The sequence below is a fragment of the Odontesthes bonariensis genome, chromosome 14, assembly GCF_027942865.1.
Source record: "Odontesthes bonariensis isolate fOdoBon6 chromosome 14, fOdoBon6.hap1, whole genome shotgun sequence".
Taxonomy (NCBI): Eukaryota; Metazoa; Chordata; class Actinopteri; order Atheriniformes; family Atherinopsidae; genus Odontesthes; species Odontesthes bonariensis.
In genome coordinates this window covers 13966964-13986279 of record NC_134519.1, presented here as the reverse complement: position 1 = coordinate 13986279, position 19316 = coordinate 13966964, and the positions used below count along the sequence as shown (strand labels likewise).

General features: G+C 38.7%; 1 protein-coding gene across 1 annotated transcript; it reads right to left on the bottom strand.

The window, feature by feature from the left end:
- Positions 1-10145: 10145 nt before the first annotated feature.
- On the bottom strand, positions 10146-18582 carry LOC142398813 (protein-lysine 6-oxidase-like). Its single transcript, XM_075483011.1, has 7 exons — positions 16599-18582; positions 14709-14817; positions 14135-14272; positions 13782-13938; positions 12961-13056; positions 12707-12822; positions 10146-12389 (listed from the first exon to the last, which is right to left on the bottom strand). Exons 1-7 carry the CDS (start codon positions 17407-17409, stop codon positions 12383-12385), a joined length of 1434 nt encoding a protein of 477 aa, XP_075339126.1. The 5' UTR covers positions 17410-18582; the 3' UTR covers positions 10146-12382.
- Positions 18583-19316: the final 734 nt, after the last annotated feature.

Sequence of the window (19316 nt, the reverse complement as noted above, 5' to 3'; positions counted from 1 at the left end):
ATTTTAGCAGTGAAGCAAAAGAGGATGTGGAAGTTGTTGAAATACTTCTTCAGCTGATCTGGAGATGGCAGTGTGTGGTCGTCTCTCATGCCTGTTGTGGCCAGCCAGGCCAGCATCTGTGTCTCTGTTTGTTTAAATCTTGTCTGAGAATTTCACCACTCTCTTCTCACTACCTCCTGCTGCTATCGGAGTGCAATGCCTCCCTAGAAGAAGCACCACGATCAATCTTTACAAAACATCCCTCCCTTTCCACTTTTCTTTGTGGTCAGAGGCTCAGTGACAGATGGAGGATGACACACATGAACTGTTTACTGTCTTGGCCATTTTGTCACTGTCTGTGTGAGTAATTGCGTTATAGTGGTGACTGAGGGGCAAAGTTATAAAAAGCTGATGAACTTCTGCAGATAGAGAGTGAGGTCATATTCATCATTATTTGTCAACATTCAAAAAGAAAATGAAAAATGTTGCTCTGACTCAAGCATCCTATTGTAGTTCCGATTTTTTACTTCATGACCGATATAAGAACAAAACTCCCTCAGTGGATTACTGAAGACAAATATTCTCTCTTGTCCCATGCTTTCTTAAATTTTATATTTAACCACATAAGGTAACGTCACTAAACATAGCAATCTGCACAAGAAAATAAATCCAAATGATTGTAAAAGTCATATTTGTTACATTTTGTTGATATATTGTTACTTTATTTTACAAAGGAGTTTTTTCATCTCTCCTTATGACTCCATAGATAAACAAAATCCTCTCAGCCAGAAAGATTTTATTGTGACAATATTTTCAGGATTAAAGTACAATACAAACCAGATTTTGAGTTGTATATGAGCAAGCCCATCTAAAAAGAGCTCACAGAGGATTAAAGCTGGGATTTTGCTGTGCCTGGAAGTGCTACTGAAGAGAAGATTGTTTATGAGAAACTGATTTTGAAAAGTGTTTAAGGTATTAATTTTAAAATTCCACAAATTCTTCCTTAAAAAAAAGTAACAGTTTCAACTGAGAACCTCCACATGTTGAATACTTATATGAACGTTTTTTCCCCATCAGGATTCACTGAAAACCTGGTAGACAAGGCAAATTGATAACTTGAATGCATAGTTTTGGATGTTTACTGTCAGGTTTTGGAGGAAGGGAGGACACGGATGCGGACTTACAAAAACAAGGAAGATTTATTAACGAAAAACAAAGTAACAACATAAAACGGGGCTATAAACAAAACAAAAGAACATGGCATGGAATAAATACTTATCTTAGAAAAAAACCGTGGAACTCATGGGACGTAGGAACCTTAGCGTGGATTTTGAAACTTGACATTAAACAAAGATCCGGCAAACTGACAGGGGGGGCAGGAAACATAGGGAGTGAGAGTGATTGGGGAGTGAGTGCAGCTGAGGAAAAACACAGGTGAAGTGAGTGAACTAATAAACACAGTGCAGGGAAACTAAAGCATGACAAAAAACTAAACATGGGCTGAAAACAAAAGCATAACCTAAAACATGAAACTAAAAACGTGAGTCCATGGGTGTGACAGTTTACACAAGTCTAAATGAAAACATTTCACTGATGCCAGTGTGCACAAAATCTAAAGACACTGACTAATAAAACTACATTTTACCTGCAGTGCCTTGGCTGATGTGCAACTTTTTTTTATTTGATTTAACTTTATTTTTGGCGAGTTGTTTAGTATTAAAATGTAAGAAAGTGATGGATTCCACTCACAAATTCCATCTAGCTACCCCTGAGGATGTTTAAACCCCAGTTGCTGCAGAGGCTCTGCAGCTTAGCACTGCAGGAGGTAGACTGAACTCAGAATTTATTGTAATTTTATGGGTCTACTTGTGAATGTTGATTTCACACAGAAGTAAACAAAAGTCCCTTCACATTATTAAAAGGCAGCCACTGATTTTTCTGAATAACAGCAGTTTTTAGCAGTAATCAAAATATTAAAATATACTGGATACTTATACTGAAGCTGAGTATGGTTAAAAAAGATCAACACAGCTGATGATTCATTAAGAAACTAAAACAATTGTTTTTGGGTGCACCACATATGAAGAAAACATGTTGCCAAAATGTCTTTATGGTAGCATAATGATGCACATTTTCTGCATGTTGAAGAATAAAGCAATTTTTTTTTAACTCAGTCAAGCCACAGTTTGTTGTAAATTAGTATGAAATCCTTGCATTACAAACTTTAATGGCTGTCTTTGCAAGTTTGGCTAAAAAACAAACTAATTGATATTGATTATCAGTGTAAAAGAGCAGCAAGAAGCAATAAGACCTAACCAGGGGTGGAGCAGTGATTTTAAATGTGGGGGTGTTACAGGGGTGGCACATCAAGCCCATAGACACGACGCTGAAGTTGGCATCCAATTCGCAAATTAAATGGCTGGGCATAAAGGGCCATATCACTGCATTTTTTTGCATTTTGATCGCCCTAAACTAGGTCCTGTATGGAAACTACAATAGTTACTCTGCTCAAATCTAGATAGAATTATTCTAAAGAGGTTGTAGATTCATTAAAACCTTGTTTGGGATTTGTGAAACCTTTTTCTGGGTTGTGAAAATGCAAAACGGGGCCATTTTACACCATTTTTTTTTGCATTTTGATCACCCTAAACTAGATCCTGTATGGCAACTACAATAGTTACACTGCTCAAATCTGGATGGAATTATTTTAAAGAGGGTACAGAGTCTTTAAAACACATATTATGATTTGTTAAAACTCTATTTGGTCATTGAAAATTCAAAAAGATAAAATCATGTTGCTGTAAAAGTGGGGGTGTCGAAACACCCCCATCCCCCACGGGTGCGAAGCCCATGGACCTAACATAAAGGGCTGTGGAAACAGAGTACACCTTAGGTGCTCTTAAACATCTGTTGAATAAGGCATGAAAGGTACAGAAAAACACAACTGAGCATACTTAGCAGGTATACTAAAATACAATGATATTTGCCACACAGTCAGAGCACATATATGTTCCACAGAGACGTTTACAGGTTCAGTAAACACTGAAATCCTGTTTGGTATTACGAATAACTTCCGTGTTTGGCTCAGTTAATAATAATGACACATTTTCCATGTTGCATTTCTGGTGACAGATAGAAATATTGAAGTGGTTGTTTGAGTATGTGTTAAACCCCCGGCAAAAATCACTTCAAACTGAAAAGGAAATGGCATCTCAGCTTTTTGACATGTCCAATAAATCATAAGTCCGTTATGAGATGTCCAGTATTGAAAAGTTTCCTTTTTTTTTTAGTCATAGTCATCAAAAACCTTTCTTGCAGTGAGATTAAAGCATGTTTTTAAAAAACTTTCTTTTAAGCATTTAAGTTTGAAGTAAAACCTTTAGATCTGACATGGAGTTGGCTGTATGAATACCAAGTTGTAATAAGAAAACTCATTGAATAGGTATATTCAGGCTGTATAGCCTTGATCTCAGATAATGTCTGCAGTACATAAAGGCTGGTGGATTTAGAGAAAAGTCATGTCTATGCTTGCTGTCCAAGTCTGAGTCTTTCTGCACACCGTGCCTATGAATCTTGTCAGACAGAAGGCACACCGGCTGAGCTGTTGGCAGTGGCTTTTTTGTAAATATTGGCGTGAGTCTGGAATGTCAGACAGAGATTCAGACCAAGAACAACACTTACGAACATCTTCCTTTTGTCTCATGGGCCCAAAAATAATACATGTGTAGGATGCTTGTCAAGGCCACATTTGTTTAAATGCTTGTCTGGTGGAGTATTGATTCCTGGTCTGTATATGTTCTAGATGGAAAAGTACAGTGTGTTGAACAACTGGAGCCTTTGTCTCAGTGGCAGCTACAACAAGTAGGTGCGAATAGATCCAACCAGGCTTCTAAAATCCTGGCAGGCAACACACAGCTGCAGCTTACAGATAATGAAGAGCAGCTGATTAAAAACTATTTGAAAGCCTCCAGATTTTACATTTAGTAACAGAGCAGACATGGTAAGTCTGAAATTGATTTTCTTTTTTTTAAATGTTCAGCTAAGCTGTAGTAACACAGCGTGGCCACTAAACTAAAATACTGTTCGTCAACGTTCAAAGGAGCTTATTGTTGAGACGGTTTCATCTTTGATCTCATATGTGATCCAATCCAGTATCAGTGTAATGTATGGAATAAACCTACTCAGGTGATTGTGTCAGTGTCAAATATTGCAACACAAATATTGGCTCAAATGCAAAATTACTCTTGTTTTGAGATTTGAGCGACAGTGCATGCCAACATTAAGGTTTCAAAATATCAATCCTTTTTTGAGGATATTGTTAACATTTATCTATGTTGAATAAGGTTAGTGTTAATTCTGACTTAATTCAGGTTTCATAACAAGTTCATATGTGTGTATGTGTAACACTGACTGTGGTTGCACAGTTTTTGCCATGTTCTAAACACAAGGGGGAAAAAAAGCTCCTCATGTCACAAATGTGTAGTGGAGGAAACAAATGCAGACTCATAGGCAGGAGTGCAAGCAGTGGGCAAAAGCTTATTTTAAAAAGCTAAATCTAAATAACAAACCAAAGGTCCTGTAAGGCAAGAAATCTGAAGCTTAAAACTTAAATCCAAGAAATGAAATCCAAAAAGACATAGTGCAGGGCAGAGTAGAAAACAAGACATGAATATAAGAGAAGGATCTAGCAATGAGTAAAGGAAACCTGTTTGATATACTGATAGTGATGTAAAACAAGTGTTTCAATGTAAACAACAGTTTTAAAACAAGAAATGAGGGAAAAAAGAAATTACCAAGAAACAAGCTCCTGCTAAATTGAATAGGATTTAGGGTAAAGTAGCACATAGAACATCACTAAGACAAAATAAACAAAGGAAACAAACCCAAAACTATAGGTCAGAAGCTTGCTGCATGTAATCCTCTTGTTTAGATCTTGATTACAGGATACTTGGTGAGCTGTTTCATCTAAAAATGTTTCATCTAAAATGTTTCATCTAAAAAAAAACTTTCAGTTTCAAATCAAGTTATATCAAGTAATATCAAGTATTTCCGAAAAACATTTGTTTCTCACATATCACACTTTAGCCATTGCCTTTATGGGTGGGAGAAAGAGCACTAAACACATTGCTTGATAAAAAAAAAAAATTAATTAATGAAAGTGTTTAAAGAAAGAGATGAAGTGCTTAGAGACAGTACAGTGGATCAACAAAAGCAAATCTATAAGCCGTCCCTCCAAATACCACCCAAGTTACAATACCACCCAGCTTGAAACAGTAACAGTATTCAACATCAGTCCCACTCGAACATGACTCCAATGTTTTGTCTCTGAGCTCGACGTAGTGTTCACCGGTCTCATTTCTGACAGCTAGCCTGCTGCTTGTGTAAGTAACCTCAAGTGAGGAAGTATCCCACTGTGTCTGCCCCATGCTCCCTCTCTGGTCTCCGGCTGACCCCAGCTCTGTTCTTAATCTCAGCAGCATGACAGAAGTGCTGAGGAATTTCTCTGCTCTGTGCCTAAACCAACCTGCCAAGGTGCTCTCTTTGGGCTGAACACGTTCATCTGTTACGTCCCTGCCGGCTCTCACGTGGGGCAGCTTTGTTGAAATACAACCTGCAAATACCAAACCCTGCCCTTAGTAACCTCTCCAAACACTGCCCACCTACGTGCAGATGCACCCGGAAAATGTCTCTCCTCGCCATTGTATGTTCAGTGTAGACTGCAGGCACATTGCAAAACCTGCTCCATCCACACCACCTGTAAGCGGGATTGTATGTTCTGAAGTCAAATGAAATGTGCCAATCTGTGCTTTTTTTTTTTCTTTGACTTTGTCAGTGCTGTTCTTTGCTTGTATAAGGCTAACAAGAAACTGTCCAGATGTTGGTGTGAAGCCCCACAGCTAAGCAAACAGTTTTCTCTACAGCATGACATGTTTAAAATGACATTTTGGTCTAAAAAGGGGAAGATGAACAGATCTGATTGTCTCACTGCTTTGTATAATTAATCCTTCTACCTGCAGTGATGGAAATGTTGGTCTGACTTATGTCATTGAATGAAAGTTGGGTCAAGAGAGCGACAAATAAATAAACCCAAAAGTTTAGAACCTAATGGTGAGCAAAACAAAGACATTGTGCTATGTTTGATTTCATTTGTCTGGTATAAATTTTTTTTCAACGTTATGTTAATTAGGTCATCTGCCATGTTCGCTACCCACTGCAGAAACAGAGTAATTCGCACGAACAATAAGGAATCATTTTTCTGCATCAAAGCACAAATATAAAAATCCAATTCATACCACTTTGCAACACAGTTGGTATCCAGTGCCTCATATTCTCATATTTTCTCATATTTTCATAATCAACTTCTATGACGCGTGCCAGCTCATTCCAGCCACCAAGCTAATCTCTATGAACTGATATTTGCATATAAATTTACTGAGTTAATGGGCAAAGGTTTCATTTGTAGCCCGAGGAAAACAGACCAGTCACGGTCGAGTGGGCTTTGGTTGCACGTAGGTAAACAGTCATGAGAGGTGAAGAGACGGAACAAAGTGGGAGAAACATCATTAGCATAACAATCTCAGTGACTGTCAACAGTTTTCAAAGCTAAGCTTATAAAATTGATCTGCATTTATTCCTAAAAAATTTGGCTCATACAGCCATTAATCAGATATCTGTTGACTACACTTAAAGATGTAAAACATTAGTCAATATTTCAATATATTTATATGGTAGCATTGGGTGGTGTTACATCATTGCAATATTAAATGCCATCATGACGTTATTTTCAATGAATATTTGTATCACTGACTTGTCTCAGAATAACATTTGCCACATGTTGTGTGCTACAGTAGCAGTAAGATTAGTTTTTGCTATTTCATTATAATGAAATGACAAAACACGAATATGTGTGACAAAACATAACATGACTAAAACTATAGTACTTTACTTTGCCAGTCAACATAATTAACACCGATTCAGCTTACACACACTTTCATTGGTGCTGGTTTTAAAAGCAAGTCCCCGGATCCTGTAATAAAATATTAATCTCATGTAATTCATACAATGTGTGTTTCCTCCTTCCTTCCCTCATTTCTCCAGACAAATATTTTAAAGGATTTTTTTTAAAGGAAGTCACCTGGAGGAGAGAGTCTTGACCAGAAAGGAGGTGTGTTACAGGGCATGTAAGCACGCATACGATGGCGTGTCCTTTGTTTTTCACATTGTTATTCAATTAATGTGGTCACGAACACCTTTCATGCTCATTTAAAGTTACACTATAGAAATTGGCAGTTACTCTGCTCTTGAACTCCCCCCACAGCTGTGGGATTTAACACCATGTCATGAAAACTAATCTTTGTGCAAGCCCTGCACATGTGTAGCCGTACACATGAATTTTCTTTTCATGTAGAAGAGACCACAAAAACACGAAGTAAAAACTTACAAAAACAGTGTGATGCAGGGTTGGAAACCACTATTCTTTGGCCCTGGGTGCTCCAAGGCAGTTTCAGGCGCGGAATGTGCAAAATAAATGTTAGCATACTTAAAGATTAGTCAAAAGCACATATATTAAAGCAATACAATGTAACTTCTCAAAAAGTCCACTATGGAGCTCCCCCTACAGGCTTGGAGGTAATGTACGGTTACACTGTCGTAAATACAACACCCTTTCGCTTTCACGTTTCACGTTTGTTGACGAACCGGCGAGGAGTCAGAAGGTGCAAGATATGTCGACCGAGAATGTAAGAGTAATCAAATGTACCTGGGAGTGTGAGAGGGGTCTATTTGTTTTCACGGTAGGTGTGCCAGAAAGCAAGTCGAAGTACTTCCGCTCAGCTCCCGGGCCGGTCCAGCAAAGTTACATAGCGCAGTCTTTCCAACTCAGACCCCCGTAGGGCATAGGAGACAGGCCAATCGTAATATTAAAACTCATTCTAGCCGCACAATTTTTTTCAAGCTGTTATTTTAAGGTAGAAATGTTACATAGTATTGCTTTAAGATCAACTTCTACTACTCTCCAGCTTCACGCGCGCTCGAGGTTGCTAGGCGACCAACACTAACCACTGGCCAGCCATCCTCAGTACTTTACGTTCGCTGAACAAGTAACGTTCATAAACAAAATCACATAAAGTCCAACCGGGATTATAAAGTACCACATAAACACAAATTCACAAATTCCTTCGTGTTTATTTAATAGAAATGATAAAAATCAAGAAATTGATATTGGTTTAAAATGACAGTTCAAAAACAATTACGTCTCATTTGGTTAAATATGTCTGATTTGGTTAAAAGCACGTCACCTCGACCCCACTGCTCACATCTCTGGTGGGAGGAACTAAAGGTGGTAGCATGGTTGCCGCGTCTGTCACGGCGGTGTCGCACCGTGACGTCAAAATGACGTTTGGCGCTTCCCTTGAAAAGACGGCGCAGCGCGTTGTCGTGCACCAGTCGATTTTTGTAACTTGGCGGCGCCGAGCACAACGAACCGGATGGACCGATGTGAGACCAGGCTCAGTGAGGAGGTGCGTTTGTACAGGCAGCTGTACGAAACTGCAGTGAAACAACACAGGGAGCACGTAAACTCCCCAAACTGGTGCACAGAGATTGGCAGAACTTTGGGGAAAGAGGGAGAGTTCTGTAAGAATGTGTGGAGGAAGCTACGGGACAGATACGTGAAGGCAAAGAAGAGGGCAGAGACTGTGTTGATGCCGGGGGCTTCAAACCTTCACCTCTATTAACTGAATTAAAAAATTAAAATGATCCGAAAACTGCAGCAGTATCATTAATTACAGTATTCTTGCTCTTGACAGCGGCATTGTTTTCTTCTCCACTTTCGTGGTTGTAGAGTAGAGGTAACCTTCACGTAGCAGCGCCACCTCTGTGACGGAGAAAATTGCAACTACTGGCGCGCAACGACTTGCGCCACTATATAGGGTCCTATGGCGGGCACGAACTCATGACGTCATCAACACCGCTCGCGCTAGCAGACGCGGCAACCATGCTAGAGCCTTAAGACTCAAGGAGATGAGGGCAGGAATCAATTTTGTATGATTTGAGAAATTGGAAAGGGGGAATTTCTTCTGTTATTGTTTTGATTGTAAAACGACTTCGGTATGAACATGACACATTGGAAGCTCACCATTCCACTAAAAAAATCTCAGCAGTAATTCCATGAATTGCCATAAAAGTTTAGAAAAAACCTTTGTGTGGTCCAAAGGATGAAACTCAGTGACTCTGGTAGTCTTTACTTTTTTTGATGTCTGCAGTGAACTGACATTGTTGTTGTTTAAGCAAAATGTCTTGATAAGTACTGAATGGTGTTCCCTTTACCTTTCACCTGACGCCACTCCAGTTTTGTACATGCTGAGATATTTTCTGGTGAAAAATCTCAACATGTTGATGGAGAAGCACAAAAGTTTTGAAAATTTCATAACAAAATTCATGGTTATCAAAATATCAAATTAGATGCTTTCTCTCTTTCACCGTTTGATGATAACTGCTCTCAGGCTAAATAGTTTATCAGAAATATGAGACAATCTCTGCCCTTTCATGTTATATTTCTAGAAGTTTTAACAACCACAAATCATCATTTGAAAAATGCAAATATTCCACTCTGACTAAACTTAAGCTAAACCGTTAAGGTGACTCTGATACGTATTGTTATACAAGTTAAGTACAATCTTGCAGAGCTCCTAGCGTTGCAGTGGACATATTTTCTAACAGGAGATCTAGACTTTAACCCTCCACTACAGATATCTTTTCCTACAAAAGTCATTGCTAGTTCGTATTTTCTTCAGAACTTCTAGACAGACTAAATTGAAGTCGACTAAATGGGAGTAGGGGGGATTTTCCAGACATTTTCAATAATATACACAATCTATGCTGGCAGGGACGCACCTTGGCAACTTCTAAACCTTTTCAGTTGAGCTTAATCTCCCTGATTCACTGCTTTCTTAAGCTGAGACAGAGCTCTGTTTCATTTTATAAATACCCAACACCTGTGCATTTAACAGTGCATACATTGTCTGGGGTGTGTTTTCCAGTACATCATTCAAAACCGCCTCATAACACCTAAGACTTGTTTGAAGCAGTGATTTTTTTTCGAAGGTAAAATCTTTGAATCAGCCGAAGCACTACCCGCCACAGAATGAATGTGATCCACCCAGGTCTTTCATTTCGTCTGTCATTTATTTGGTATGTGAAACTGTCTAACGCTTGCTGCAAAAACACATTTGTCCTTGGAAAAAAATCTTCCAGTCACATGCTGCAGATATTTTTGTTGGGGTTCATCAATCCTCCAATGAAGAGAAAATATCCCAGTGTTATTAAAAAGACTGCGTGTTGATTCCATGAGTCTGACTCAAGACATAATGTGATGAATTCTGAGCCAGGGAGTAGTCCTTTATAGCAGCTGGCAAACCCTGTTTTTTTTTACCATAGAGCAAGGAGGACAGCAAGAAAAGGCCTCCATTCATTGCTTTCAGGATGTGTTTCAGTAGATGTGGCAGGGATATATAAGATCCTGCAGCTTGTGTCTTCACAGAGGTCTGTCAGCAAACATGCCAAAAGATCTGCCTGCAGGCCTGTTTGTCTCTGAGGCCACAGAAGGAAGAAGGAGGCCAAAAAACCATTTTGTCTTGCAGTGTGCGGCAATAATGAACAATCTGCTCTATACGTTTATTGTCCTTGGAGTTTTAATAATAAAACACAAATATTAATTTACAAATCAGAATCCTAAGAGATCAACAGAAAAAGAGGAAGTTCTGGCTTTTCACGAAATTAAACATTGCCTATTGTTACAAAAAACAGTTATGTTAATAAAAATATCTGAAAAACTCCTCAAATGGTATTGCTTTAAATTCAATTTACTAAACAGAATGCAGTAAATGTTTCAACAATGTTTGAACAGTATTAACAACTACATTCAGTCAGTAACACACAAGTACAATTTCCTAAAAACTTACCCAACAAACTGCCTACACCACTTAATATTAAATGAGATTTTAGTTTCATAACCAACAAGAGGTTAAAGGATAAGTCAGATGATATCCTGTATCAACATTCACATGAAAAGACCAACAATGAACAAATTCTACAATAAAAGTCAAATATGTGAATATAAAAACCCTGGTGCCTCTAATGTTGCAGAGAGCTCAACTGAAAGAAATAATATCATGAGTCATATCATGAGCCCGACTTTACATGACATGAAAATAGCTCCCATACTCCATCCGGGAACACAGTCACACCACATTTTTGTGAATCAGTCAAGAAACAACTACAGCATCACATGCAAGAGGCTACGAAGTCTGCATTTGGAGGTTGGAGAGGTTGGCAGACAGAGCCACACAAACGACTGTCCTGTCCCAACCAGTAACTTTACTCAATTTGTCATTTTAGGATTAATATGTTTCATTGCTGTTTTATATTGCTGTATAAATTTATATTACAGTATAAATTGTTGTTTTAAATAGAAAATTTATGGTTATGGTTATGATTAGGAAACATCATGGCTTGCATGTAAGACCAGATAACTGACTGCTTACTCCTACCCTCTTAGTGAAACACTTTAAATGTATTGGACACACAACTCAGATGTCCTACTGAAATTCATTACTTTGAAAGTTGCGCTAGACTTTTGTGTTAATCAGCATGAGTAAAAAGTTTTCTTTTTTGTGTCTATGTCACTTTTTTTACGACTCGGCACATATACCATCATACTGCCATATACACCCACATGTGTTTGTATCATTTACTCGTGTTTGTGCAACATTTGCTCACATTTACAATGCAAAACTGTTTTAACAATCTATTTTTCATTAAACTCACTAAGTTGTTTTTTACTAACGATGTAGCCTAGCTTGAAAGATTCAAGTGGAAGTGACTAAAAATGGGCATCTTTCCAGACACTTAATTACTTTATCTCACCTGTATCACACTGTAGTGAATGTTTTCAGACCAAACTGCAGTTGGGTTTTTACTATGATTAGATTTGTTAACAACATTAAAAATAAAAAGAATATATCATTCTTGAAATAAAACTGTAACAACAATGAACAAGAAAACAATACAAAAAAACGGCAACAAACCACACATTTAAAGCAGTTAACCAACATTGAAGTAGAAAAAGTGACATTATTAGTATTTATGTTTGCTAATTGTTTCTAATGAATCATGGCACATTTGAAGAAACACAAGATCAAGTAATTCTTATGATATCACTTGTTCAATTTAGAAACTTGGCTATCACTTATATTGTATTTAAAGCAACTTAAGACTTAATACCAGGAATAACACTTGTAATACAGACTTTACTAGCTGCACTTTTTGTTAATGTGATGATATCCAGTACTGGGGGAGATGTTTTGGTGCAAAACTCCTCAAAATTATACAGAAAATGAAGATTTCAAGCCCTGAAAATAAACAGAAATAGATCAAAACACTCAGATTAGACAACATGTACATAAAGAACACACTTGATTCAACATTTCTGAACAGCCATCAGACAAATTTTCACAATTTTAAAATAAACTAATGTTTTCAGGAACAGAGAATAGTCCTTTTTCCGCTTTGTGGCATCCTTTTTTTTTCAGCTACACCAAGTAACTCTTAATTCCTCTTAACATTACATTCACCAAAAGTATATTATGTTGATCTTATTAAGGGGTGCAACATGCTTGAACTGAAATTTAGGCTCATGCTGTGTTCATTTTCCTGCAGGAACTCTCACCTTGTTGTGCGACAGTTGCGTGTCTGAACATAAACTCCCGTGTACATGACTTCACATCTCACAATGTTGTTGGTGAAGTCTGACTCCAGAACATGGAAATTGGGATTTACCATAACCTGAAAAAAGATAAATACAACTTTGCAGCTCTACAGACAGGATTTTGCCATATGGTTGGTGCAGCAGACATAACTGTGCAGGTAAAAAGATACAAACTTATGTTTGAATAAACATAAGTTTTATGTTTTGAATGTTACCTTCAAAATGTAGTTTCCCGGAGGTACATCAGTGATGTCAATCCACTGACAGTCGATGTTGGCAGCATAGGTGTCATGACATCCTGGGCTCAGCCCCTTGAAAACACAACCCGACCCACAGAGTGCTGTTAAAAAAGCTGTGATCCTGGACCTCCAAAATTTGAGCGTAAGTTATAAAAACAGCTCTGAGAAGCAAAGTTGTTATAGGAAACCAACACTAAGAAGTGCAAAGCCTGAATCAGAAAACCCAGACAACAGATAAATAAACACTCCCATGTTCTCAGGATGTTTCTCTTTTTTCAGTGGCATGCACCAGAGTTTCAGTTACAATAACATCTCTGAAAGTGGATCTGGAGGATTAGCAAAAAAAAAAAAAAAACTAAAGTGCCTGTGCAGCACATAGCTTCCTATGGTAGGTTACTAACTTCTTTTTGACAGAGAAGCTACTACCCAGTCAAACACTTACTCATTTTAAAAGGTGGTTGGTGTTTCCAAACTTTTGATCGGTATTCTGCCATTGGCCAGGAAAGCATGTTCAAGAGTTACACCGATTTACTGTTGCAGGAGAACTAAAAATCATTTCCTGCATAGGCTTCATGTGGAATTATGTTGACCAACAAATCCACCTAAAACTTGAATATCTTTAAAAATCAGAGCAGATGTAAAGTCTAGTTTGTTCAATCCAAAGGGAGAACAAATAAAGAGCTAAAAAACTTGCAAGCTCCTGAGTAAATGATATGTTTTGAATTTTATATTTCCTGACTGGACTGAATCAGCAGAGGAGTGACTTTGAGCACCAGGTAAACAGTTGAACAACTCACCTGTGTATGGGATGTGCAGGCATAGCGTCGTCTGAATCCAGGGTCACAGCCCGTGTCCTCCAGGCAGAAACTGGCCTTGTGCCCTTCAGCGACTTTACGCCCCGTGGCAATGTCCAGCAGGTCATAGTTACTGAAGGCATCCATGCTGTGGTAATGCCTGAGGGGGTAAAATAGTTTGAATAAAACAGAAACAAACTTGCTTTCATGGCCATCACTCTAATGAGCCCAAAAAATACCAACCACCGGTATTTTCTTGGCTCATCACATCTGAATGGAGCTGAACAAATACCAACAACGTGTTTTTAAACAATGTGAAGTCTTTTTATTATCACTTTTACACTGAGTAAACTCACTGGTGACAGCTGTGCCAGTCCCACTGATATCTGGGCTTGACAGGGAGGAAGTCAGAGGTTCCTTGGTTCTTCACTTTCTGTGGGAATCGCAAGAGGACCCTGAAGTCGATGTCCCGCACAGTGGGTGCATAAGCTGACCTTGGATGGATTACAGAGGAAACAAGGATAAACTGTGCTGGAAATTGCTACTGTCTGAGCTCTTGGCTCTAGTTTTCTTAAAAGTAACGGAGCGCAAATGGTTTGTTCCATTCAGCTTAATGCTTTTGGGAAAACCAACCCAGAACATTTATATCTTGGCAGGACATGATGTTGGCAAATCAGAGCTCCATAGTAAGATCAAACAGTTATTGTAACTCCATCAACAAAACAGTTATTTCAACACGTTGACAACTTCTACTTACATAACTGAATGCAATCCTAAAATAGCTTGAAACCAACCAAAATTAAGCTTCAATGAGTGAAAGCGAAGGAAATACTTGTGTGTGAATGAAGGTGTGAGGGGTTTGTCTGTGTTGGATCCTACTGCCTACCATGTGCAGTGAACAACTGAATCACTTTTGGCAACTCAGATTACCTGGCCAGACAGTTTTCCTCAGCTGCACAGCGGAGCGCAAACATCTGCATGCGCTGGATATAAGCACCTGCTTGGATGGCATATGGGTCTGGCACGAGGTCTGGCAGTCCTGCGGTTGGAGATTAAAGGGACAATCAAAGTTTTTTTCTGAGCGACTTTTCAGCTTCCAGTTCCAACATGCCTGGAAGGGGAAGATGAGACAGAGCTTCCAGTTGGTTAAAATCTGCAACTTCACCACTAAACCGTTCATCGATTTTCCATACCCACCTAATCCTATTCAGGATCATAGGGGCCGGAGCCTTTCCTGGCTGCTATGCATGCAAGAGGCAGGGCAAGGTCTCTGGTCCATTGCAGGGCCAAATTGAATGTTTTTGAATTCTGAGAGAAAGCCAGATCACCCAAAAGATAATCCACTTAAGCTTGAGGACAACAACCTGGAAGCTTCGGGCTGTGAGGCACCACACCATCTTGCAGCCCTGTCAGCCTACGCCATAAATTGTAGCAATGGATTTAATAAAAGGTATTTGATGGACATAATTTAATGATTTTTTAAGTTGTTATTAATACACATTTTAAGTAAGTCACATGTACTTTGGAGTAGGAAAAAGCTTAAATAAATTAATGCAATTAAGTTGAATAAATGTAAAAAAGATCAGAATGTAAAATATGATGGGGATGAGGGGGTCAGTCCATAATGCTCTTGGCTACTATTTTAAGACAATAAATGAGGTCATTCATTTTATGCAACTTTTTACTTTTACTCTTGGTTTCATAGCTTAGTTTTAATTACAGTTACCCAGCATTGTGTTGATTGATCAACCGTTGATAAAACAATTTTAGAGATTTAGAAACTTATTTAGTTTCCTTGTATAATTTGTTGTTGCTGCATTTGAATAAATAAAGCAATCAGGTGATGTCACTTGTGATGATCTCTACCTCCATTTCATGCCGCAGCCAAGTGTCTTTTATAGTTTCGGTGTGCTGCCATTTCACTCATATGAAAGTGGTTCTCAACAAATACACAGGAAAAACATTATTTGGTTCTCAAATAGACCACCTATCATGGATAATGCTCCTTGTACCATCGTTTTACTGTGTAGGCAACATGGCAAAGACATACAAAATACATCTTACCTTTATTTTATTTGATGATGATTGAACAAAATGGAAGGTTTTCAGTTGATTTAATCAGGTGCATGTTACTGTTCTCAAATTAAAACTGGCAACTTTCACAAAGGCCTTCACTTTTCCAGCCATATCAACCATGGAAACTATGTTTTTGGTGCACCACAAGAGGCCAGTTAAACTGATACAGACAAGGAGCCGCCACACAGCAAGCCTACAAGCCAGTCACATTTCACATGGTAAAGCTGACCAGAAATCAATTTAAGAAGGGTAAGCTATCCATCATCCTGTGCAATGAAGGTGAAAATGATTATGAGTTACGATGAACATGCTTAGACTTGATAGCTTGAAATAATTTGTACTTCCTTGTGTGATTTCAACATACTCAGATTTATACATTTTATAAAAGTTCTGTACATTTAGGTTGTTCGAAGTAACTGTACTCACTCAAGTCTCAAAACATATTTGTTTTTTGAGGCAACGAGTTTGCATATAACTAACTTCTTAACTTTTACAGTGCACACACTGCTCCTTTAATATTATACATAAGTAGATTGAGCTATTCAGGCTAATCTAGATGCCATTCGAGTTAATTTGGACCGTGACTCAATAAAAATGGGCTGTAAACTTAAGTGGAATCGTGTACAACTTTATAAAAGGCGGTTTCAGTGTCCACATAGGCTACTCGCCACAGTTTTAAAACATTGTGAACATGTGCTTTAATCTGGCCAAAATGATTTAATATGAAAAAGCTGCTTGACTCACCATTCTGGAAATATCTTGTCATGAATCCTGTGCCTGGAGGACGTTGCGTTTGGGCCCTGCCTCTTGTGGGATACATGTTGTAGAATACAGAATTCCTGTGGTTTTTAAATGGGTTTCGAGGGTCGTCGTTAACCATGTTCTCTCCATCAGCGGTTGCCTCGTTTGAAACATCTGCTCTCCGTGAAGGAAACCGAGCAGGAGCCCCAGGCTCTGATTCTAGAGCTGAAGAACGTGCCACAATGGAGTAATCAGTCTGCCCGGGTTGCCCGGAGACGGGCATCGCCTCTGGCACCGCGCGTAAACGCTGGTTTTGCGCACCGGGCCCTGGTTCCCCACCTCTGGTGTGTAGTGCAACATTATCCACAACTTCTCTTCTGCTTATGAAATCTGTTGAAGTCACCGGCGAGGAGGCGTTGATGTGCTGAAGCTCTGCGTGCGTGGACTCTCTGGTCCCTGACTCGCGGCCATTGAGTATCAAATATTGTCTAACATCGCGCCCTGGGCCAGGAGATCCTGGCTCTACACTGTGATCAGTCCTAAAGTGTCTGGGCTCAGCCTGTCTGACTCTGCTGTGCACCCCTGGTATATGGCTGCTGGTGGCATCCCTCCTGCTGTTCACATAAACCCTCGAGTGGCTCCTGGACCGAACCGGGGCCTGAAACTCTGGTCCAGTGCTAAGTAAGCTGTAAACCTGTCCGTTGTTCTCCCATTGAATGCGATGCCGCCAGGGGCCAGCTATCCGCTGCTGCCCAAAGATGAGGGAAGGCAATCCTTGAAAAAAGTACAAAAATACAAGTAACCATCTTGCCATGACAATAAATTTCAAAATATCCTCCCGGATGGTCAGTAATTATTGCATAAACTACGTGGACAAATGTTGGTGCTCTGTAGACAGCAGATGTAAATCAAGGATGCGCTCTCAGTTCTCACTCTTACATATGACAACATACCACCGCTTACAGCTGGAGGAGAGAGGAGGGCTGAAGCCTCTTTCTCCTCATTTACTTTTTTCAGCCCAGACCTCAAAGTCTAACTTCTAGAAAGAAAATTTAACCCATCCATTGCCGTGGTTAATTTTGGTTACATAAGTAGTCTAAGTTTGCCAAGTAAACTTTACGCATGGGTGTAAACTGAAGTCATCCCAGTGTTACCAGTTCTCTTACGTTCAAATGAAAACTCAGACCATTAGTTCAATAAGTTCCCAATTAGTTCCCTCCCGTTAGTCTAACTAATCAGACAAACGACAGTAAAAGTAGGTCTTGTGATTTTGATAGAAATAATTCTAGTAAACTTAAAACATATTAATTTAACTTTTAATGGATTTCAGAAGCTCACTCAGTAAATGTTTTCGGATATCAGCTGATAATTTCTGTTAAAAATCCCAGCACTATGCAACAACTCTGAAAAGGATGCATTTTAAAATTGTACAGTTGGAAACATTTTCCACAAGGCGGCACTGTCTCATTTATTATTACAAATGGCTGATGCGACTCAAAGCCTCAGTCCGAGATTTTGATTATATATTTGTATATTTTGCGCGGGAAGCTTATTTTCTTTTCTCTTTATGAGACTATTGACACTGTTGTTTTTATAATACCATTGACACATTATCATTTCGAAGTCTCATCCGTTTAAAGTGGAGTGATGCAGCACCACGTGCACCACAGTGGATGATCCTCAGGAGGATGGCGCAGCCGCAGCTTGGTTTTGAAGTTTACCAAAGTTGAGCTACGTGCAAAAAGTGTCGTTCATAGTTTTCACTTGATCTAGTCAGACTCAGAAGAAGACGAAATGATCCTTCTGTTATCCAGCTTTATTATTAGAGCTGGTGCCTCACATTGTCAAAGTTATCAGAGATTATTATGGTATTTTTTCAGGTTTTAATACAAACAATTGAATATATACTGCTGACTGATGTATTTTAAAACAACCGAAGGTTAAACTTAAAGAAGAGCTCACTCTTTTGCTCGGTTAAATCTACAAATAAGATCAGCTCTCGGCCATATAAGCCAATTATGTGAAACAAGATTATTAAAAAGTAAGTTTCCCTTTAAAACATTACAAATTTGTAAGTCAATAAACTTCAAACTTTATTAGAAATTTAAAGTTTAAGTTTAAAAACCCTAAAACAACACAACATTAAATCACATAAAAAAACACTCAGAGAAAAATGTACAAATCAGTCAGCCACAAGAAAACAGCTGGACCAGTGGCTTCACCACTGGGATTGGAATGTAAGAATGACCTATGTTCATGTTGACCTTAACATTAGCGCAGGGTTTTATAAGTTCGCTTTTGGTATTTCTTTCATAGCCCATGCTGCTTTTTCCACTACATATTGACACATATATAAGTAATAGTGTCACAATAAATCTCACAAGAAGTAGTGTGATGATTTTGCTTGTTGATTTTTATGTGGAAGTTGACTCAACTATGTGATTCTTCATTCCTAAACCCAATGATTTTTTTTTTTCTTTACCAACAGCTATTTAAGTTCAACCACATATTTTATGCCTAAAACCTAACCAGCCATGACTGGTGGCAAAGTCGAAAATGGGAGAGTTGTACGACGGCGTTTGGTAAAACATGGTTTTTCGTGTGTGACAGTCCAGTGTGTAACAACACATCCATTCTCTTATGAGATTAAAGTTCTTTAGCATTTTTCTTCAACAAGCACAAAAAGGGTAGTAATGTTATCATTTTTGAGCCTTCATTGTG